The following is a 24,112-nucleotide window of genomic DNA, read 5'->3' as shown; positions in this document are numbered from 1 at the left end:
CACGTAATAAATCTACTCGACTCAGCGCTGGGATGAAGCTCCTGTGGGACCTCTTGTCCTCTTAAAACATCTCTACTGAAGGCGCATCCTGTTAGTGCATTATTTAGGACGTTAATAATAATAATAATAATAATAATTATTATTATTATTATTATTATTATTATTATTATTATTATATTTAAATGATTTATATGTTGATTAAATCATATTTTTCTTCGCTTTATAGTCTCAGCAAGCTTTATATTAGTGAATTATCTTTGCCTTTAAAAACTAATATTTGTGAAAATTGAGATGATATTAAAATATCATTAAAACATCTAACTTTTACTGACGAGAAGATGAAGTCATTCATACTGACTTTCCTGTAAAAAGCAACCCTGAAGGTTGATAAGTTATTAAAAGGGAAAAAAAATGACTTAAACATATCGAAATGTTGATGAGTCCACATCATATGGACCTGACGCATGGATTTGCCAAAAACAAATACATGTTTATGGGAGGAAATGAGAAGCTTTTCTTTATCGCTATTCGGATCTGTCCGCTGTCTTTACCACTGATCATTCCGGTGCGCACATAGCGTTTGGATGGTGTGAGCTATCAGAAAAAGAGAGAGAGAGATGGAGAGAGGGAGAAGGGGGGGGGGAGGAGGAGGTGGAGGTGAATGGCAATGTGACTGAATAGCCCGGTGACCAATCAGATCGTCGGTGGGCCGGGCTCCAGATTTGTCCCAGTGCTGCACGGGCCCTCAAAGTTTGTTTATTCGCGGAATGCAGTGTGTGATGAAAACGTGTTAGTTAGTAACCCCCCTTTTCTACTAATAATAATCAAATAAAACTGATTGGGACGTTGGATCAGACTGTGGACTTTGGGGACGCGCGCCGGTGCCATTTACGCATGGAACATGATCGTGCGACGTGCGTGTTTTTTTTTTTTTTTTTTTTTTTGTTTTTTTTTTACCGGGAGACTCACTTGAAACTCTGAGAAAAGAGTGAGACGCACAACAAGAGCTGAATTACAACGATCTTAAATGCAATAGCGGAGGACGGGAGAGCAAGTTGTAAAGACAAGAAAGTTGGTGGTGAAAGTCGGCGATCGCGGAGATTTGTGCGTCCTGTGACTCCACATCTACAGGAGGGAAGAAGAGGAGGAAAAGAGAGAGAGAGAAAAAAAAAACAAACACTGATCGGTGCCTGATCAATGTGAAAGATTGAGAGATACTGTCGCATCATGGACTCCAGACGCTGACATTCCCCTGTAGTAGTGCAGATAAGCTGTGCCTTGGCTAACAGAAGGGGTTAAACCGTATCTAAAGGGAGTTTGGAAAACCCAGCCTTTCTTCCCCATACGGATCAACTCATTGGGTGGGAGCTGAGAGAGAGACAAGAGTCCCCAGCAAATCAGGAGCTAATTGATTAAAGAGACTTCATTTGAATAGGAGGGGGGCTGGCGAGGTGCCAATCGCCTTTCAAAGAAGCCCCCCCCGTATGATTAATCGCAGAGCATTATTGATAATCATAACGGGGCACATGCGCGGTGGATGGGCTCGATTTACGTAATTTTTGAGAGGGTTTTGTAGTCATTTTTTTATTCTTTGCCTGCTGATGTGCCAGCCAGCATGTCGCGGAGGAAACAAGCGAAGCCGCAACACTTCCAATCCGACCCTCATCTGCCTTTATCGGAGCACAATGGTAAGTCCGGTCACCTATCGCGCCCTTTATCCCACAGCCGCCAATTTCTCCCACTTTTTGCTGTTTTACCGACTCTCTGCTCCGTGTGTGAATCTCAGTACTTTGGATCGGGTTTTATACTTTTAGTTTGTGTTGGTTTCTTTAGTAATAGCTCCGTCTCCGTGTTGGGAAGTGTGTAACCCAGACTCCCACTTTTCACCAAACTTCACTTTTTTTTTTTTTATTTTTTTTTTTTTAGGATTTTACGCCTTAAAGTTAATTTGAGTCAAAAGTAGAATTTACTACTTTTCTTATGTACTTTAATCAGCTGTGAGCTTATTTTTAAAACCTGTACTGACTTAAATAAAAGATAAATAAAAGGTCTGCACTCTGTAGTATAACACGGCCATTCTACGGTGCGTTTATCTTTACGCATATGCCGTGCGATTGTGTAAAAAGTTGTACAACTTTTTTCAACTCTACTTGAATTCAAACTGTATTTTTAGAAGCTAAAACTGTCAGATAATAAGCAGTCGGCTCCCTTTTCCGTCCTTCTCGGAGGTTTGCCTGCGATCAGCGGTCGGTCACGGTGCGTCTGGATGGACCACCCTGACGCTCCTCACGGCACTCTTTAACTTTTCCCCGGTCCCGGACACGCACATTCCCCCTCAGCGTGTCTCAGTCCGGCGCTGTTAAAAAAAAAAAGTCCTGCAGCGCTTTTCCCTCGTTTAGGAAAATCACTTTCAGTACGTCGTTGGCTTTTTTTTTTTTTTTTTTTTTTTTTTACACACTAGTGTTTTTCATTCCTAGAAGTTAGTTGAAAGGACACCAAAGTGCACTGAAGAGCGCATATGGACACTCACCTTCTCCAGAACCTCAAAATAATCCACGTGTTTACTCCTTATTTATAGTTTTTGTGTAAACAGTCAGGTCATCTTCACTCTTTCTCAGTCTGATACTTAAACGCGTCCTCCAGGTTGATTTATTTAATAAACTGTTGCTACTTGAACCAGAATCAGAAAGGGCTCAAAAATGACGCGTGGCTTAATTTTTAATTTCACGGCCTTCTCTGAAAAAATATTAAAATGAGATTGTTCTCAACGTGAACTATAGTGGACCGTGCTGATCTGCCTCAAATGTGAAATCGCTTTATACAAAGTAGCATTCATGAGTGGAAATCCAAGGATGTGTACAGAACTTACACAGAGTTTAAGGCCAGAAAATGTCAGTTCAGTTATATTAAGTGTGAACTGAAAATATATTAAAAAAAAAAAAACCCAGAAAGATCACTGCAGTTTTAGATTCATAATATTTGAATTTCGTAATACACAGTTTGCGTTGTTGCGTATATTTGTTGACTGACCTTTTTTTTTTCGTAGTTCCAAGAAAATAGTATTTTTCTGCAATTTCAGGATTTTTTTTTTCTATTTGTAATTTATTGGAGTGTCATCTAAGGTCTGCTCTGCATTATCAGATTTTCTTTTACGCTTATATGTTTAATTTGCAATTTTACCAAAATGTTTTTTTTTTCTTCATAAATAATACGTCATAAATAGCATAAGCCCATGCAATTTAGAAATTAAATATGAACTAAATAATACGAGCTTTTATACCTTTATATAAGGCCTAAAAATGTACAACCAGCAAAGTAAATATTTTTGATTCCACATTGTTTTTAGTAATTCCTGCAGAGCATGTGCAGGTCATTGGAAATAAAGAGTTGTTTCTCTCAGGGCAAAACTATGCACAGAAAAGATATTTGCAGCCAATTTCACATGATTTAAGAACTTGATGATTAATGCAAAACCTAGTTCTGTGAGTGCAGTTTTTTTCTGCATTTTTCTCTAAATGTAATTCACTTAATGAAGAGTTAATTTTGTCACTAACCCTTGCAGCTTGCAAAACACAAGATTCCCAATACTATGCATCTTATTAAAATGTTTGCCAGTGTCTTGTGTGTGTAATTATAAAGATAAGGACATGTTGTGTCTAGGTTTTGGGCTCATGGCAAGTGTGCTGTGTGTCTTTTGGAGAGCTGTAGTGGCCGGAAGTGAAAACAGAAAGTCATTGTAAATGTGGCTGAACATCAGTGATGCCGAGGGCCACAGTTACTGGGAGGTCGGAGCGAGAGTCACAGAGGGTGGGATGTTGAGCTGTTTTAACCTTTGCCAGTGTCCCTCTGTGTGGAGGTGATGAGAGTTCAGGGCCCAGTGTGTTCCTCTCTGCCTCGCCATTGACCCTGCTGATCGGAGCTGCAGGCGGCTCAGCAAGGCCTCAGTGTTTTATTTAAGCGTGCGAGTGTGTGTAAGGCCTTATCAATGATGTGGCCATCCCCTTTCACCCTATCAGAGTGGCCCCCCTAGAGGGGAGATTGGCTGGGCAGCCCCCTTTGCACTGTTGTTCCCTGCAAACATAGAGAGCCTGTCATTTTGCCAGTGTTTATATGGTGTAAGTCTAGGTGTAGCCTGAAGGACTTGCTTTTTTTTTTTTCCTTTCTTCCCTCCCCTTAAGCTTTTAGTATGTCACCAGGGCAGAACTTCTGAGATTTGAGTCTTGTCCTGGACCACGGCAGCTTTAGTGGAACCCATCTAGTGTTCAGTTGGATGAGTCCTGAGGGCTGGAGACGATGTGAGCCGAAACTCTCCTGAAGTTACAAGTGTCAAGAGGCTCACAGAGGCCCCCTGCAAAAAAATAATGTAGGATCTCTCGAAGCTCTTGTCAACTTTTTTTTTCCGACTAATCCTTGCTTTCTTGTCTCTCATATTCAGACTTTGGTCAGTCTCTTCGGGGCTCTGTCCTCTGCTCTTTGTCTCTCTCTGACGCCCTTTAGTCCAGGGCACTGCTTACATCGGGCTTTTGATAAAGATTCTGTGGAAGTTTGAAACTCCATCTTCATAGCAGCTTGACTTAACTTTATTTTAATTTGCAGATAATCCTTTCTATTTTGGGAATTAAGCCTACTGTTAGCACCTGCGCTGTTTGTTGTACTTCTATGGACAGTGGTTTCTGTAGACATGTATTGATAAAGTTTAATTGTTTTTATTGTCAAGTAAAGAAAAAGCACTGCACAGTTTACAGAGCAAAGCTGAAGCAGTGCAAGCATTTAGGCTAATGATGGAACTGACTCTGCATCATTTCTATATCTTCAACTGTAAGAGATAGAACGTGTTCTCACTTTTTTGCATCCTTGCACTCTAAACTTAATGTAGAGGTAAAGAAAAGGAGGCTGCAAAGTGCATTGCATGAATATGCGTTGGGTGTCTAATTAATATCGTAGAAATGCACAAAGTAATTTGGAAATAAGTTCTAAGCTATGTTTAGTTACAGTTATACTAGAGTCCTTTTTTGCAATGAAAATGAAAGTGACAATATTTATTTTTGAAAAAGATTCCGATTGTTATGTTTATTAAAATATGTGTTACATAAATGTATTCCTATTTGTTCAGAAATAGTTTAAATGCACGTAACACTTAAGGCCTTTTTTGAAGTAACTGTATGAATGAAACAGTGAATTTATTTAATTATGTGCACTGCTTTTAAAATAGTGTGTGCAGTGTGTTTTTCCTATGCTCTGAGATTGGAGTATAAACGCACATGCACACACACGCACACACACAGACATACATACATATTCTTATTAAGTGTGTATTCTTCAGATGTTTGTTAAACAAAAGTTTAATATCCTATTTATGTTGCTTCTTTTTCATTCTACTTTTCTACAGCCGTATTTTAATCACACTATTTTAAGTACAGTCAGCCATGAGAGAAGAGAATAGGTGTGTATTTAATCCTCATCTGTATTTCTCATCCTATGAATCCAACACTTTTTTTTTTTCTAAAATTAAGGCTTGGGGTGTAGGTTGGTGGGTGTGAAAGGGGGATTTAACATGAAAAGTTATCATTAAAGTTGAGTCTTCCCTGTTTGCATGGTTTGGTGGTGTGAGGGCCAGGGTTTACTGTCATGGCAACTTTGCGTTATCTGATGTCTCTGAGCAGAGAAACATTGAGGGAGATAATCCCTGAATTAAACAGGATCTGCTTTGAGTCGACTGAGATGAGCAGGGCCAGGCTGTGCCGACGATCCCCGCCGCTCCCATGCTGCGCGAACAATGGGAAGGCATCCTGTCTCTCTGTGGGGCAGGGCTGCACTTCTCTGGGTTTCATTTGCAAATGAATTCTTGGCCCTGATGAAAGTGTGGAGGGGCCAGAGCCACAATGAAAGGGATTCATAGAGAAATGCAATTTGTAAATCAACTTGTATGTTAAACAGCAAGATTTCAGTGTGACAAAGAGGGGAAAGAATAAGGAAAAGTCTGGAACACAGAAGTGGTGCTGGGGGCAGGGTGTCATTTTGCCTTTTCACTTTCTGACTCGTCAAGTTTCTCAACATGGAAAATTCCAAAACTGTTTGTATCCATTTGAAAGTGGATCATTACTTTTGCATTTCTTCTCAGTGACAGCAGAAGTTTCTGGTTTTATTGTGTACACTTAGAGCTGGCGTGTCCTGTTTCTCAGTTCTGGCAAGTTTGTGATGCATGCATTCTGATGTACTGCTTAAATCTGTAGGCAAGTATTTGTAAATAGTAGATTCTATAGAGTTGTTTTCCATCGCTTTTCTGTCCAAAGAGATTGTATTCATCAGCGCCTCTCCCATAATATTTTGAATAATTCATTCCAGTAGATGAAACATATTTAGATAACAAAAAATAATTTAATATCATAGGCTTAAATAACTCACTTGTTTTGTAATATTTTTTTTCTGATTGTTCAGTTTGTGTGCAGTGTTCACCCAACAGTCTGTATGCCACAGGCTCTGTTGTTGTCTCACTGTGATTGCAGCTTGAGTGGATACAAATTAGTTTAGTGACATAGATAACCTGTCCAAGATGTCCATAGTTGGCTGAAAATGAGCAAAGTTGACAGCAAATTGAAAGTCTAATAAGTCTTTCAAATGCTTGATTTGTGCAGAGTGGACAAGTAGACTTTGAAGGGCATGAAATATAGGAAATCAATGCCTTTCTATGAAATTTCATTAAGACCCAGTGTCCTCACTTCACTCTATTCTATATTTTGATGGATTATCTGGAGAAAATGATTACCTTTGGTTAGGTTGATGAAACCCAGATGTACATCTTCAAAGATCACTTTTAAGCAATATTTGAGTAGTTCCCATTGATTTTGCATCTCTTCTTATCGTGTTTCAGAGGCCAGGGCATTGAAAAGGGTCTTTTCTCATTTCTGCTGGCTTATTGTTGCTTTTCGATCGTTGTTTTTGTGAACACATCAAGGGGATAAGTGTAAAACTGATTAACTTAAGATTAACAACAATGGAATTTGAGGAGATAAAGCTGCTTCTTCAGCTGCAAAACATTTCTAATCACTAATCCTCTGTTTCCTCTTTTTCAGGGGACACAGAACTTTGCTCAGAGGATCCCCCCCCCAAGGAGTCAGACGCCCATGTCTGTAACAGATGTTGTGCTGAGTTCTTTGAACTATCAGACCTTGAGGAACACCAGAAGAATTGCACTAAGAATCAGTTAGTTCTGATAGTTAATGAAAACCCTGCCTCCCCCACTGGAACTTTCTCACCTGGGTCTCCTCCTCATAATCCTGATGACCAGATGAATGACACAGCTAACAACACTGATCAAACAGAGTCCAGTGACCTTTTGGAGTCTAACACCCTTGAAAAAGACGAATCCATGGATGTGGATGTTTCTGGAATGAGCAGCGGGCATGAAGAGGAGGGTAGTCACACAGAGAGCGGAAGCCCCATCCACACTGTCAGCAGCAGGGGCCCGCCTGGCCCCGCAGTAGGTACTTCACCTATCTCTGCCCCTCTACCTCAGCTCAGTAACCTGACTGAATTGGGGAATTTCTCCATGATCAACAGCAATGTTATAATCGAAAATCTGCAGAGCACCAAAGTGGCTGTAGCCCAGTTCTCTCAAGAGACCCGTGCAACTGGGGGCCCGAGGGTGGCAGTGCCAGCCCTGATGGAGCAGCTCCTAGCTCTACAGCAGCAACAGATACACCAGCTTCAGCTTATTGAGCAGATTCGCCATCAGATACTGCTGTTGGCCTCGCAATCCCCAGAAATGCAGGTGCCCCCCACCTCTGCTCCAGGCACAGTGGGGCCGGCTGCCAGCCCACTGACCACACTTAGTTCCCATCTCTCCCAACAGCTGGCTGCAGCCGCAGGCCTGGCGCAGAATCTGGCCAGTCAGTCAGCCAGTATTAGCAGCCTAAAGCAGCTGGCTGCAGCGGCACAGCTACCTCAGTCCAATTCAAGCAGCAGTGAGACATCTCAGAGCATTAGCACACTGGGACCATCAACAGGCAGTGCCCAGTCCTCTGACAAGAGGCCCAGTCATATCAGTAGCCTCCACTCTCAGCTCAGCAACTCCTCACTAGCTAAGTCATCCACACCATCATTTGGAATAGGTAGTTTGTTAAGCTCTGCAGTGAATCCCCTTCTACCTCAGCCCCCACCTGGAAACCCCATGTTCTCCAGCTCTCTCCCCAGTGTTGGCACTACTGTAGAGGACCTCAACTCCTTAGCAGCTTTGACCCAGCAGAGAAAAGGCAAACCACCAAACGTCAATTCATTTGAACACAAGAGCAGCTCTGATGAGGCTTTCTTCAAGCATAAATGCAGGTTTTGTGGCAAGGTGTTTGGCAGTGACAGTGCCTTGCAGATCCACCTGCGCTCTCATACTGGTGAGAGACCATACAAGTGTAATATCTGTGGCAACAGGTTCTCTACTCGTGGAAACCTGAAGGTGCATTTCCAGCGTCATAAAGAAAAATACCCACACATCCAAATGAACCCCTACCCTGTTCCTGAACATTTAGATAACATACCAACAAGCACGGGTATCCCATATGGCATGTCCATGCCCCCTGAGAAACCTGTTACCAGCTGGCTGGACAGCAAACCTGTTTTGCCCACTCTGACTTCCTCAGTCGGCATGCTGCTTCCACCAACTATGCCGAGCCTGCCACATTTCATTAAAAAAGAAGATCATTCCATAGCCATAATGAGCCCTTCTGTTACTGCAAAGAGTGACTTAGGTGCCGCCGAGCCTTCAGCAAAAAATAATGATGGGGCGTCTGAAGAGGGTGAAGGTGCAACTCTGCCTACCTCAAACAGGAAAAGTGAAGAAGGCAGCCATTCCTCAGGCTTCACGACAAATGTAAGTTCTGCCTCCGAGAGCACTGCTGAATACACAACATCTAACAGCCCACCCATGATGACCAACCCACTCATGCCTCTGATGTCTGACCAGTTCAAGGCTAAGTTTCCCTTTGGAGGCATCCTGGATCCTCTCCAGGGGTCAGAGACCTCTAAGCTACAGCAGCTTGTGGAAAACATTGACAGGAAGGTGACAGACCCAAATGAATGTGTCATCTGCCACCGGGTGTTGAGTTGCCAAAGTGCTCTGAAAATGCACTATCGCACTCACACAGGGGAAAGGCCCTTCAAGTGTAAAATCTGTGGAAGAGCATTTACTACCAAGGGAAATCTTAAGACCCACTACAGCGTCCATAGGGCTATGCCTCCTCTTAGAGTGCAGCACTCCTGCCCTATCTGTCAGAAGAAATTCACAAATGCTGTAGTTTTGCAACAGCATATTCGCATGCACATGGGTGGCCAGATCCCCAACACCCCACTGCCAGAAAGTTACCCAGAGTCCATGGCCTCTGACACTGGCTCGTTTGAGGAGAGAAACTTTGATGATCTGGACAACTTCTCTGACGACAACATTGAAGGAATGGAGGAGGGCCCAGATAGCAGTGTGCCAGACACACCGAGGTCAGCTGATGCCTCACATGACAGTCTGTGTAACTCCCCAGCTCCCCTTGAAGTGGCTGGCCAGGAGGGGCAAGAAAAAAACAGTCACCGGAATACACAGCATGAGGGAGAGGAGCTACAAGTCAGCCAAATGAAGACTGCTGCAAATGGGTTAGTGGAGGGGGATTGCCTCACCAATGACTCCTCATCTCTAGGAGGGGATGTTGAAAGCCAAAGCGCCGGGAGTCCAGCTGTGTCAGAATCTACCTCCTCCATGCAGGCGCCATCCCCCACTAACATGCAGCTACAGCCACGTAAATCCCCCAGCCTTGAAGAAAGGCATCAGAGGGCCTTATCCATGGAGCACACGAGTGCAAGCCTCTTACACTCTCAACCCTCCAACATTGGAGCCCTTGACCTGACATCTGTCAATCCATCAAAAGATGCCCTGGGCATGATGTTCCCCTTCCGTGAACGTAACGCCATCAAGAACACATCCTGTGACATCTGTGGGAAGACCTTTGCTTGTCAGAGTGCCTTGGACATTCACTACCGAAGCCATACCAAAGAACGACCATTTATTTGCACGGCTTGTAACCGAGGTTTCTCCACTAAGGGCAACCTCAAGCAGCACATGCTCACCCATCAAATGAGAGATCTGCCCTCACAGCTCTTTGAGCCATCAAACACCAGCCTCTCCTCCAGCCCGACCCCTTCTCTCCTCTCTGTAGGATCTCTTAACAAACCTGAGGTCAACGGCTTCCTCCATAGCCTCCACACAGAGAACAAGGACATGACCCCAAGCATGATCACATCATCAGCCTCCACCTCCCCAGTCCTTTCTGCAGCTCCTCCACGCAGGACCCCCAAGCAGCATTTCTGCAACACCTGTGGAAAGTGTTTCTCCTCCTCCAGCGCTCTACAGATTCACGAAAGAACCCACACTGGGGAGAAGCCCTTTGCCTGCAGCATCTGTGGGCGGGCTTTCACCACCAAAGGAAACCTCAAGGTAAATGTTGTAACATCCACAAATCTTTTGGTTTCCATCGAGTTTTTACTTAAGCATGACAGTAAAAAGAAATAGCCCCAGAGCTGCTTTTTCAGTTTTATGTGGTGTGTCAATGCACTGGCATAAGAGGTGGGAATGTTTTATAATTAATTAAAAGTTTTGTTCTCAGAAAAATTGCCTTAGTGGAAAGGCTGAATCACACAACTAATATGATAATTGCGTAGAAATTCGAGACTGCTTATTATTAGTCCACAGAATTTAACATCAACTTAGATACATCTATACCTGTAGTTATTTAAACCAGATTCAGTGAAAAACTCTCTAAAGGTCTCAGTCACTACAGTAAATAATTTACAAAACTGGAGAGAATTATGGGTAGTTTATATGAAATAATACCAGTCCATTGTGAAAGAGTGATTTAGGAAATGCTCAGTTTTAAAAGTTGTAGTACCTCACTGTCAGCTGTCTCACACAGTAAACAAAAAGTTTATTTTTGTATTATGTTAATATTACATTTACTGTCCTTAAATCACATTAGTATTAGATTTACTATTTCAAGACATAATTTTAAATGTATATTCATTAAGTAGTAAAAAATCTCCGTCATGAAAAGGGTAGAGGTGAAATGTTACATGCAGTTCTGGCCTGAACAATAAAATTGGACATTGCAATTTTATCCCAACCCCTGTGGTCCTCTTGTGATATGAGCGAATTAAGGTTTCGATTAAACAGCATGACTCCTGCCAAAATAAGATGTTTACACCATGCTTTTACCTCTCAAAACATAGGCAACTAACTTGTCTGCTGCACCCAGGGTGTGAAGCTATTTTAATTTGGAGTAGAGCATCATTATTATTTTTTCCATTGCATCATCTCATGTGCAGCTCTAGTGGCCCAGTTTGTAAACATCACTAATTTTTATCCCTCTCATTGTTCTGTCTCTCCTTCCTTTTTATTCTCTCTCCTCCTTCTCTCTGGATAGGTTCACATGGGCACACACATGTGGAACAGCGCTCCCGCCAGACGTGGCCGCAGGCTCTCTGTGGACGGGCCAATGGCCTTCCTGGGTACCAACCCTGTCAAGTTTCCCGAGATCTTCCAGAAAGACATGGCATCGAGGGCAGGCAACGGGGACCCAGCCAGTTTCTGGAACCAGTATGCTGCAGCATTCTCCAATGGCTTGGCAATGAAAACAAATGAAATCTCTGTCATCCAGAACGGGGGCATCCCACCTATGTCAGGTGGTATAGGGAATGGGGGTAGCTCTCCTATTGGTGGTCTCACCGGAAGCTTAGATAAGCTACACAACACTGAGCCCAATGCTGCACTCGCTGGTCTGGAGAAAATGGCAAACACAGAAAACGGGGCCCACTTCCGGTTCGCACGCTTCATGGAGGACAATAAAGAAATCGTCACCAGTTAGAATATGTATGTGTGTGTCCTAAGGTGTTCACAGACACATACTGGTGCCTAAAAGCACTATGTACACATACGTTAAAACGTACAGAAGAAGAGAAAGAAAGAGAACAAGACAGGGACAAAATCAACTGAACTGCTTTGCTCGCCATTGAATCTTTACGAACATGAGTGTGAAGAAAAGTTGCTTTTTGTACAATGTACATGTTATAGTTTTAAGGAGCTTATTTATTAGTGATTATAACCTTGCTTGAATCTAAGTGGAAGCATTAACAGTTAGGTTTTCGTTTGTTTAAAGCCAGAATGGATATGTATGGGTGCTTTAAAATGTGCTTTTGAACTTAGAATATCTGGGTAGATAACCTTACCTTGGCATTAAGTTATTTTCTGTCTGTAGTAGCTATAACCGAACTGTCGATGTTCATGTGATGCATTAGCCCTGTAATAAGCAAACAGACTTGCTGTAAATAATGTACACTGATCTTCTGTAGATGGTCTAACATCTGTGTGTCTATGCCCCCCCCCACTACCCTCATCAAAACACAGCAACATTCAGGCAAGGGACTCAGTTATGGTGTAGTTCCTTTTCTTTCCATTTGCTCTTTACCTTTACATTATTTAAAGAAGACAGACATTTAAGTTTCCTATATTTCAGTGGTTTTTAGTGTTAACTTGTTTTGTTGTTACCATTTCTGTGTATTGTACTTTCTACTTTTTATTTACTTCCATATTTTTCTCCTTCAATCCCTTTTTTTTTGTTCTTTGTACTTTGGTGTTGTTGAAAGCAAAACCTTTGCTGAGAGGGGAACATTCAGTCTGGCCTATATCCTGGTTTTTGGAAGACAACCAATCAGTTGAGTAGGATTCTTTAGTTTCTCAGCTGGATTTCCACATTGCTGCTATGTCCCAGCATCCTCACTGACATCAAGTGCAAGTTATGTGTTGAAGCTTCTGTAAATATGTTCAGATGTGGAAATACAACCTCCATCGTATGGAAATGTACATAAAGCTCACACAAGAAAAGTCCATCATGACCAGGGGACAAAATAGTGTTTTTATAAATATAAATATATATTGGGTTTGACAACCTTCGGACTGTTACATGCACTTTCTTGGAAAGTTGGAAGATCTTTATGGGTCCAGTTTCTCTACACTTTAATACCTACTAACAACTAAAATACTGTAATTCTTTACTCTAATAATCAAATACATCAGTTTTCCAAAAGAAATGTTGTGTGTTTGTGTGCTTTTATTACCTTCTCTGTCTATCTCATAATTAAAGATATTCCAAAATCTATTTTCACAAATCAAGCTTTCATAATCATATTAAAAATGAAGACTTAGGAAAATAACTTATTGCTTTCTGTAATTTTTCCTAACATTTTCCAGTTTCTATGCGGTGCCACAGACGCAAACCGGGCTTTTGCGCATCTTTAATTGTTAAGTTAAAATGATCGCTGTTTGATGTGAATAACATCGGTTTCTAATGTCTGAAAATGCAAAGTAATCGCTAATTCTCTAATTAAAACTTATTGGAAAAAACGGCTTTCCACCTTCACACTTTTCAGGATTGTAATTAAAAGCGTTGTGTTGAATGTGTTATTTATCAAGTCGACAAATCAGGAGCGGCGGTTACATTTTAGACGCAATCGGCGTTTTGCAGGTTGTGTTTTCAAAGATACTATTTCTTTTTTACTTTGTGAAAAATTTCGTTTCATTAAGTTCTCGACGATGTAATTGCCACAAAGCCCCAAAAGAAGCTGTCAAAACGATCCCACACTTATCCGGATAAATCCTCTGACGGCTTTGAAGGTATTTGCTTTGCATTTTTCTTTTTATTCAATGTGAATTTCCCCCCTTTTTTGCATTTCAACAGCTGCATTTAATTTAACACATCGTTGCACATCCTGCAATACAGGATCTGTTAATTTCTGTCCAGCATCCTCGGCGCTCTCTCCTCCTCTTCACAAAAGCCGAATTCCCCGATATTTACGTTTTATATTTCAAGACGTCGAAGCTAAATGATCCTTGCCCACAGTGCCTGTTTTCTTTTTAACAGTCACATCTGTTCCCCTGAGCTCTGTTTTTGCAGAACATCGACTTCAACAGACATGAATTTTTACCTCTTTGCAAATAAAACATAACTCCAAAAGAGACTACGAAAGTCCGACATTTATTATTATTATTATTATTATTATTATTATTATTATTATTATTATTATTATTATTATTAATTTTAATAATTACTACTACAGCTATAATTGTAACTGTATTATAATTTAAATGAAATCACTGCATTTCTTATCCAGATTTAGTGCATGCTGTATCTAAACACACTGTTGCCCATAAAACTGGAATAAAATATTTTTACCACTTCTCATGAAATGATTGTGACAATGTTGTTGTTGTTTTTTTTATTATTATTATTATTTTTATTATTAATTAATTAATTAATTAATTTTTGGTAGATAATGTGTCACTGGGGCTCAGTATGTAATCATTGCACTTGGCTTAAGGTGATTACTGATGTGTATAAATAGGAATTAAAAAAAAGAATGAGTCTGAAAACAAAATTATTCAGATTTAATGGGCAACAATATAAAGCAGCACATAAAATACAAAAAATAAATAAAATAAAATCCAGCGTTTAATGGTAAGAGGTTAAAAAAAAAAAAAAAAAAAAAAAAAAAACGGATTTTGAGGTAAAAGTGTTCTTCACAAGTGGGAAACATTTATTTTACATTAATCTGCATCAAACCTCAGTGTGAGTGCAGACCCAGCACTAAGCATGGACTGGAACCCTCCTTAAGTATCGATTGAGCTGTGCAGTATTAGAGAAACACTTGAATCTCAGGTGGCAGGAATGTGTACAATTGATCTCTTCCACCGTGGCTCCCAGCAGTGGCTTTTTGCTCCACAACACAGAGCACCACAGGAAGAGCTGGGTGAACACACTGAAACACAATCGCTCCAGACTAAGAGGGGCTGTCCCAGTCTGCCCTGCTCACTGTCACTATTTATTGTACTGCTGGGAGTCTCATCCACCGCTCTGCACATACACTGACAATGTGCTTCCACGCAGAAATTATGTACACACTCTGCATCTATGTACCCCACTGAATGATTTAGCTTCATTTCACCTGTTTTCTGTTTGATATTTTTTATAGTTTTTCTTTCAACATAAATGCTTCAGGGGTTTTTGCTGCAGTGCCTGGAGAGGATGGGAACCGTCAGCAAATAAACATTACTCTCTTTAGCTGTAAGTCACTTACTGTACACTTGAAGGTTCATTAAAGGGTTGGCCTTAAGTAAGGGATGTATGCACAGCTGCCACACCACTAATGTAAGACCATTTGTTTCCAGCATGAAGTCAGTTTGTGGTTGAAATGTTTTTGCAAAAATCATGTTCTTAAATCTACTCTGCTGTCTTAATAATAATTGGATGTTTTATTTATTTTTTTTTTATTTTTTAAGTCTTTTATTATTTATGCAGAATGTAATAAAAATTTTAAAAAGCTCTCTGTAATAACCTTGTAAAAACAGACTGAAAATAGTGTTGAACTCAGATTCAGATGCTGTCTGTGGGTGTGTGTGTTCCTATTGTTATCTATCAGGAAAGAATATAATTGGGAGCATATGAACAAATCTGGGGAAAAAAAACAAACTCTTTGACTCCTCATCCCAGGTGTCAGTCAGGAGGTTGTTTAAAATGTGTTGACTGTCCGATGTGTTTGTCGGTTGTAGGTGATGAGCAGATGAAGCTGCGTTGAGGCGGTCTTGGGAAGTTGAAGCCCCCTCCCACATCTTCCGCCTTGGCTGTCAGCCCTCCTGAGTCGATACAAACCGTAGCCTGGGGCCCGGTTTGGACTCCCCACTGAGGTTCTGGCCTACCGCTGGGAGATCAAAGACCCACACAGAACAATGGTGAGCCTCATTTAGCTGTCCACGGTTCACTTTCCCTGGATGCACCGCCACACCTGCCCACGCTGTCAGTCATACGCAGATGATACGCCTTCTCCGAGGTTCTTCGTCTGAGTTAAAACCCTGAAGTTTTTGCAGAATACTTTGTCGAACTTTTGAAGTAATTCATCTGCTCATATACTCTCCACTCTGGTTTAGATAACACTGTTTGCACACTCATCTATTCTACTCCCAGACTGAGATGGCCTCCAACACAAAGAAGCTGCAGGATTTTCACCTCGTTTTTACACAAACTTCTCACGAGGAGATGTTAAGATTCAGGGGGGTGATTTATTATACATTAAATAAAATAAATAGCTTCCCTTGAATTTGAAACCCTTGTTTTGTCCTCGTATGTTACATGCACCTCCAGTTAAGTTGTGTTTTTTTTGTATAATGATAGTTTCCTGGTGCTTTTAATCTCTTAATAAGGCCTGAAAGGTTACTTTACTACAGAGAAAAGTAGTATTGGTTTGTTTTATAGGTGAAAAAGCCTTACTCTAATTTGAGTTGTGATTTTCCTTCTCGCTATTTCATGCTGGTTTTATCTTCCCGTGCTCCTCATCACGTTTCCTGTGGAAAATGGCCCTGTCTGCAGCGTGTACACAGCTGGTTGGAAGACAAGACCTCCAGATTGTAAGTACAAACATCGAGCCAGATTTTTTAGGCCTGTACACTCTCACAGTTATCACAGACGAGCAATCAAAGTCTTCTAGGAAACATCAATCCACCCAAACCCAACACTTCTTTTTTTCTTCTCCAGTTAGCTCCTCTTTGTTCTCCATTAAAGTTTGTGCTTTGGTCTTATGAGGGTTTGAAGATAGTCTTTGCATGGTTTATTTTTATGGCACAGCAATCTGGAGACTCTCCAAATGTCAAGGTCATTTATCTTACTGTTTGTCCGCTCTTTGGCTTTTCTGTGGTGAGAAAGAGAGGCACAGGCCCATATTACGTTTCATGACCTATTGTGTCAAAGGAGTACCCAGACAAACAGGTGGGAGCCCTAATGTGAGCTCCTCATGGACGAGGCTCGCCAAACTTAAGGCTCTCTGGCCATTCTTTAATAAGGCACTCATGCTTGCAGAACAGCCACAGTGCTCTGTTTCCCTCATCGTCAGATGAGAACCTTCAGGGATGCTAATGAATATACAGTGAGGGTTTGTCTCACGCACAGTGCTCCCGCTATCTGCGTCTCCCAGTTTATCATCACTGCTAAAATTGCAGGGCCGTTTTACTGGGCTTTTACTACAAGGGGGACATTTACCCCATTGTGATGCTAATTCTTTAAAATTTGATGTCTAGGGTTTGTTCTTTCAGGTCAGGATAGGTTTATGAGACTGGGTCTTTTGACAGAGTACAACCACCTTTTTTGTTATCAAGAAAAAAAACCTGCAGTCACGGGTTGCCCTCATTGCCCCCTAAGGCAAATTTAATTTAATGTGCATTTCCATTTTAAGATGAATCACATGTTTCCTTGTTTTGTACAGTAGAATGGAGACAGATCGTCTTTCTTTCGTTTTAAAGAACAGCTTCGAGATTAAGTAGGTTGATTGTGGCCCTTTCACTGTCAGAATTACGGTTGGAAACCCTAGCCAGGCCTGTCTGCTCTGGGGGCTTAAACACACACACAGTTGGGGACACTCTCTGTTAATGTCATCTCACAGATTCAATTTCCCCCATCACAATCTAACCTCAAGTCCCACAACCTCTGACACATATTCTTATTTGTTCTCACAGTGTCAAAGCATGCTAGTGAGATGGAAAGATATTCGGCTCTTACAGCTGCAGACTGAGATATTGAGATATTGAGCGTCAAGATGGAGTGTCAGAATGAATAGGAAGAAGCCCTTCAGCCCCTTGTCAGGTGTGTTTGATTCCATAGGTGCTCCGGAGAGATGTCTTGAGTTTATTGAATTTGTCATTTTCGGCCTGGGAGTGTAAAGGGCACCTGTGTGCTGCCGTAAGCCCCCGCTCCAGTACCGCCACCCGCATCACACGATGACAGCTGATGTGCAGGGACAACCCTGAAGCTGTTGAATTTTTTTGAAGGCAGTCCATCAGTCTCCGCGTACATTATTCATCAGGGAAACAGCTGAAAGATATTTACTTTGTCAATTTTCTCATAAAAGCCTCCTCGGGCACAAAAAAGTCACCAAGGGTTACGGGAAGGAAAACTTAGCTATTTCAGAGGCAGGTTTGGTGTTCTGTCAGACTCAAATTGAAGGCTGTTGTAGTTGTGGATACCGGCCACCCACATCAGTGTCAGATCAAAGGGGCGGCCTGCTGCAGACGCTGAATATTCGGTGACGTTATTGGATTGTGATAGGTATTTCTGGCTGTGGGATAGAGATTTTAGTTTGTTCTCCTGTGTCTTGTAGCTTTGGATGCGATTTGGGGCTGCTGTCCAGTGTATCAAACAGATCCCAGACCTGCCACCCACTCCTTTAAAAACTGCTCACCATTTTTCTCCTTCAGTCACTCTTGGTTTTCTCATTGGACATCTCACTGTAGGCAGGAGGAAAATGGTTTCCTCTGTGAAATGTGTAATCACATGTAAGATAAGAAATGCATTAGGTCATGGCAATTCCCACAATGTGCTGTTTGATATGGAGATGTGTGTGCATGTGTGTGTGTGTGTGCGTCTGCATGTGTGTAACTCAATTGGAAAACCAGTGTTAGATGGTTGACTCCCACTGGGTCCCCTTGCGCTAAAACGGCATCACTCATTGGATTAAAGCAGCCGCTAAATGGCGTATGTTATGATTGTGTGATTTCATGCCCTTGTAAGTGTGTGTTTCGTGCCTGCATGTGTGTGTCTTTGCAGTCATGCCTTCCTCATGCTCAGTTAAGTCTGTGCCACCTGTGATTAATAAGAAATATCCCAGATCCTGCAGGTTAATGTTTAATCAATCAGCGTGCAGAGAAGGCTAGTTTATTTTTAACCACTGCGTCACATTAAATGCACCATGGTTTTTATTCAGCCAAAACTCATTATTTTTGCTTTTAGCTAATGTTTATCAATCCTGGGTGACAATAATTTATCCATACACTCTCTGCATTTCATATCAGTGCAAAAGGCTGTAAACTAATGACAGAATATATGCTTTTAAGGGTACAAATTAAACCGCACAGCATCAGTTGTGACTTTGGTGATATTTTCTTTCTTTTCCTCATACAACCTCTTTAACAACTAACACTTCTAATGCCACTGAGTTGCTACTTTGTGATCCAGCTGAGGAACCCGTGGTATGAAATCAACACCCCACTCAGCAATAATGCTCTCTGAGGCTTGGCCAGTTTACTAAATAATCGATCCAAATAAAAGCAGCAGATAAAATTGACTGACCCTCATATACTTAATTATTGCAGCTATTTGACCAAATAGCATTTTTCAGGATGCTGAGTGTCACAGGCCATCAATATTCCTTTAATCGCTGTTAGTTATTGCCCTACTTTGTTACTGCTGTGGATGGCCATTCTCCAGTGGTCAGTTTGGCCCAGGGCAGTGAGCGAATGAGATACTAAATGGTTGCACAAACAATTTGATTATGCTGTTTAATTCCCGTCATATAGATCTGCCGGCCTGCTGATGCATTCATTTCTGTGCGGCTGTACGGCAGAATGCTGACCCGCCTACAGTACCTCACACCACCAGGAGCTGCTGTTCCCTCCTGGGCCCGAGGATCGATCTTGACTCCTCCGTGGGTTTGGACCCGGGTCTTGCAGGTGTCACCTCTTGTCACTATCCTCCCAGTTCTTGCATAATCACACTCTGTTCAACATCTTGTCTGAGCTGAAATGCTGAAAGGTTAAAGTGATTTCTTGGATTTTTTTTTTTTTTTTTTTTTTTCTGAAGTGGGGTTGCATTAGGTACTTATTCATAGTCACTGTGGTCTGAGCCATTTTAGAGAAGTACGCAACAGTATCAGCACAGAAGCAAAGCAGTGTACTACTGGACTGGCCCAAAAGGAAAAACTGTATTTTAGTTATTTAACCCATAAAAACATAAAAACAGCCACCGACGACCAAAACCATCTACTGATCTAATATGTTTAATACCTGCTGATCCACTAATCCTGTCAATACATGTACATAATTGGTGAAAAATGCAGTTTGTCATCTTTTCATGGTCATCAGATATGACCCATTTGGACGTTCAGAGGCTCCGTAGTGAACACTGAAACACTGTCATCTTCTACAACATTGATTCACCAGTAAAACCTATGGAGTTGGATCAATGACAGTGGGTGGACACACTTGTTTTATGTTCAGTTAATGATGTATTTTGTTGAAAAAGTCACTTTTTCTTCAGTTTTCTCTCTTTTTTGATAATAATAAGCCTCAACTTTTATTTGAGCTTTTATGGACAAACAGTATACATGATCAGTAAATAAATATAGGAAAATACCTGATGTTCACAGAAAAAAGGCAAAATACAGAGAATAATATTATAACAAATGATGATAAATCACTTAAGAAAAGCTAAATATAGAGAAAAAATCTTTTGGAACTGCCACAAAAGTAGCACTGGGTCTTTATGGGTTAAACACACAGTATGTAATTTCTACCACCAGGCAACCCTCAGTATAGACTTAGGTATTTCCTTTCACAACAGAAGCCCTGAACATAAACAATGTATGAGAAAACATGACATTTTGTGATGTATATTTACATAACGTCATTTCAATCTATTGAAAAATCTTAAGTTAATGTAATGTGCATTATTAGCTTAATAACTGGGGCATGACTCCACTGACAGATGACCAAATGTATGTAAATAATAACATCAATAGAAACTTGATAATGTGTAAAGGACAACACAATACAATATGTATGTTGTTTTAAGGTAATTGAATTATTTTAATAGAAATACTAATGTCAGTTTAGGTGCATAGTAAAATTAAAGGATTATTTTCTACTTTACTTCTTTTTTTTTTTTTTTTTTACACGTTTTTATGCTTATTACAGAGTGTATTATGACATTCAGCTAATTCAGCTGTGTTATCAGAAAAGCTGGTATCTGACAGCAAAAGACAATGGAGAAAATACTCTAAACTCAGTGTAGACTTAAACTGATGTTGGTTGTGTTTTTACCACTGGACCCATCCACAGAATACATCGTTGCACTTCTGTTCTGGGACCCTACCTCTAAAAAAACCCCCAAAAAAACAAAAAAAAAAAAAAAAAAACTATCCCTTTAAAGATGCAGCAGGTTGTGGTCGTGGCCTCTTCTATGGGTTGAGGTGAACCACGGTGTTGTAACACAAGGAGAGTCTAGAGTTAACTTTCCCCATCTAAACAGACCACCTCAGCCAAGTGAAAAATGAGAAATGAGCAGGGTAAACTCTCAGGCCCAGTTGCCCAGTTCCCAAAATTAACATTTCAATTCAAAACCAATAATAACGCATTGTGTCTGGCATGAATGAGTGCTGCTGCAAAGGGAAGGCGATACCTCCTGTTCCTGTGTCAATGAAAAAGCTCCTTCATCTTCTGCTAAAGGGCCCACACAGTCTGAGGTCAGCCAGTCAGCCTTGGTTACACTGCACAGGCATGCCTGGGTGCACGGCTCGAGCTTCCCGGTGCCATTACAAAAGCCAGGAACTACAAACACACACACTAACACATACTCACATTCATAGATTTACACAGAAACACTCATGTCATGCTCTGCAGAAAATTGATGGCTCTTAAGTTTTGCCAAGCACTGCTTAGCATGTTGAAAGAACTTGTGTACTCTGTGTTCTTTAAAATGAGTAGCTAATTACAATATCTAATTTCAGCCTTGGTAGCATATTTTGATTTGAAACATAATAGTACAAGAGTAAATAATCTCCTCATGTGCATTCCATTTGTTTTTTGTTTTTTTTTCCTTCTGCTTAAGCTGTACTCATAGAATTGTGACACCTTATCTGCAGGATATCCAGTTTAAAACATGTTTAAAGCACATTTTGTCATGAGTGTGCGTACTGTTTGTTCATGTCAAAGCCGTTAATGTGCTCAATGACAGGAGATCCCGGGCAGGCAGAAAGAGTCACAAATGAACACACTGTGCAGGGGGCTTTGGGCATCTTGGCTTTTGAGTGTGGAATTGGGAGCCAGGCTCTGTGGCCCTGCCAAGAAGGTGTCAGAGTGGACCTCTGCTACATGCTCCCCTCCATCACAGAGCAGATTACTCGTCTGGGAGATGAGGGAGAGGGACGCGGGGCAATTTTAAGAGAGAGCTGTGGCCATTTCTACTGAGACTGAATGTACAGACCACCCTATCTGCCTGCTGTCTGCTGCAAGTCAGGCAGGCTGTGTTAGTCTGAATGATTTCTTACATGAGCTGCAGTGTCTGCAGACAGGACTCTTGTCTGAGTGGGTTAATCCTTCATTGCTGATGTTTCACTTCTATGCTATTATGATGTATGTTTTTTTCCTTGACAGTATTCCAGTGTTTTTTTTGTTGTTTTATTTGACAGACAATCATCCCCAAGAGCTTTAGTAACCAACAAACATCCAAATGAACCGGAACTGTTAGTGATTCATCCAGTTTCCAGGTTAAAATATTTACATTGTACATATTTGCAAACCTCAGATTCACATCATTTCAATGTGTCTGAACCGTTACAACTTTTTAAGGCAAGTGAATAATAGTCACTTAAAATAATTTTCAACTGTCAGATGTCTCACAAAAATTATGCTCTGTCATCTAATCATATTTATGATTAGTTTTGGCATTGACAAAAATAAAAAATGGGGTGGAGAGGATAAACCAGATAGGTTTATTAGACGTGCAATGCATTATATAATATTAAGGTCAAAAAGAAATCTTAACCCTAACAAAAGCATTGTTACTGTCCAAACTTAAACTTATGGGATACAAACTTCACCCCGTGTTTGCTGCACTCGAAAAAATCTAAATCTTACCAAGTGTATCTTTGTCATTTCTAATCAACATATCTCATCACACTTAAGATAAGACATAATAACATTAAAGAGTAACTTTTAGTGAGATATAAGAACTTATTTTTAGACAATAGATCTTGAAAATCTTATTTCAAGAAAACTTACCAAGATAATTTTCACTTGTTCTATTGGCAGATTTTTTGCTTGATTCAGTTTTTTTTTTTTCTTAATTCAAGCAAAAAAATCTGCCAGTGGAACAGGTGAAAATTATCTTGGTAAGATTTCTTGAAATAAGATTTTCAAGATCTATTGTCTAAAAATAAGTTCTTATATCTCACTGAAAAGTTACTTTTTAGGTGATTATGTCTTATTTTAAGTGTGATGAGATATTTTAACTAGAAATGACAAAAATACACGTGTTAAGATTTAGATTTTTTGCAGTGTGTTCCTCCTGCCTAACCCTAACCCTAACCCTAACCCTAACCCTAACCCTAACTCTAACCCTAACCCTATTGAGGAACATTAATAAGGTAACTTCAAGGACAAATTATGTCGATATTAGATACAGCCTTATTCTGGTGCAGATATTCCAGAAAAGTGTGCATTAATTATTCATTAATTTATTTTAAATAACATAAGATTAATTTGTAAGACATATTTAGTCAAAAAGTAAAATGCTTTTGAAGTGGATTTACAGATCAGGTACTGTCTCATAACTGATCCAGTGAATAATCATCGCTGAATCACAACAGCCCATGTACCATGTCCATGTATTATGTATGATAGTTTACCTGCACTAGCGCTCTCTTTTTTATGATAGTTTTTTATGTTGTATACCTGCTGTGAAGCACATTGAGTCTGCCTTGTGCATGAAACGTGCCTTATAGATAAAGTTGAATTGAACTGAATGTCCATTAAACACATCTAACCATTATCGTGCATATTTCGGGGGTAATACCTTCCATAGCCCAGACAATGTTTTTTGGCTGGCACTGATGACATCGGTGCTCCCAGCGAAGATCCCAGCTCCACTAATAAGGCGCTGTTGGGATTGCCGCCCGCTTAGGTTGTCAATGAGTCTGTCTTGATCTGAGGATTAGGCCAGTCGTTCCAATTACAGCCTGGTGCCTTGAGGTTTGTCAGGCATTGACACAGACGCCTATCGATGGCCCCGGTGCATATTCCAGGGCTCTGCTGAGTGACAGGCGCCAGCGTGCCAAGAGACGATGACACAGTGTGTGTGCGTTATGTGTGAAATGTGTTTCACAACATTAGTTTTTCATCCACATCATAGCTATGGGCTGGATCCATCCTACTGTGTATGAGAGTGGAGGCTAACATGTGTCGCACACTAAAAATACTAATTATTTATGTACA

General features: G+C 40.8%; 1 protein-coding gene across 2 annotated transcripts; it reads left to right on the top strand.

Moving 5' to 3' along the window:
* The first annotated feature begins 757 nt into the window (after positions 1-757).
* sall1a (spalt-like transcription factor 1a) lies at positions 758-13,184 on the top strand. 2 transcript variants are annotated; one of them, XM_030161912.1, is made up of 3 exons: positions 758-1,688; positions 7,074-10,471; positions 11,454-13,184. In XM_030161912.1, exons 1-3 carry the CDS (start codon positions 1,616-1,618, stop codon positions 11,892-11,894), a joined length of 3,912 nt encoding a protein of 1,303 aa, XP_030017772.1. In that variant the 5' UTR covers positions 758-1,615; the 3' UTR covers positions 11,895-13,184. The 2 variants fall into 2 exon arrangements, with proteins under 2 accessions (XP_030017772.1, XP_030017780.1); XM_030161920.1 differs by lacking the exon at positions 758-1,688 and adding an exon at positions 4,221-4,363.
* The last annotated feature ends 10,928 nt before the right edge of the window (positions 13,185-24,112 follow it).

The sequence above is a fragment of the Sphaeramia orbicularis genome, chromosome 3 (assembly GCF_902148855.1).
Source record: "Sphaeramia orbicularis chromosome 3, fSphaOr1.1, whole genome shotgun sequence".
Lineage (NCBI taxonomy): Eukaryota > Metazoa > Chordata > Actinopteri > Kurtiformes > Apogonidae > Sphaeramia > Sphaeramia orbicularis.
Note: the sequence above shows the minus strand (reverse complement) of the source record. Positions and strands in the feature narration are given on the sequence as shown.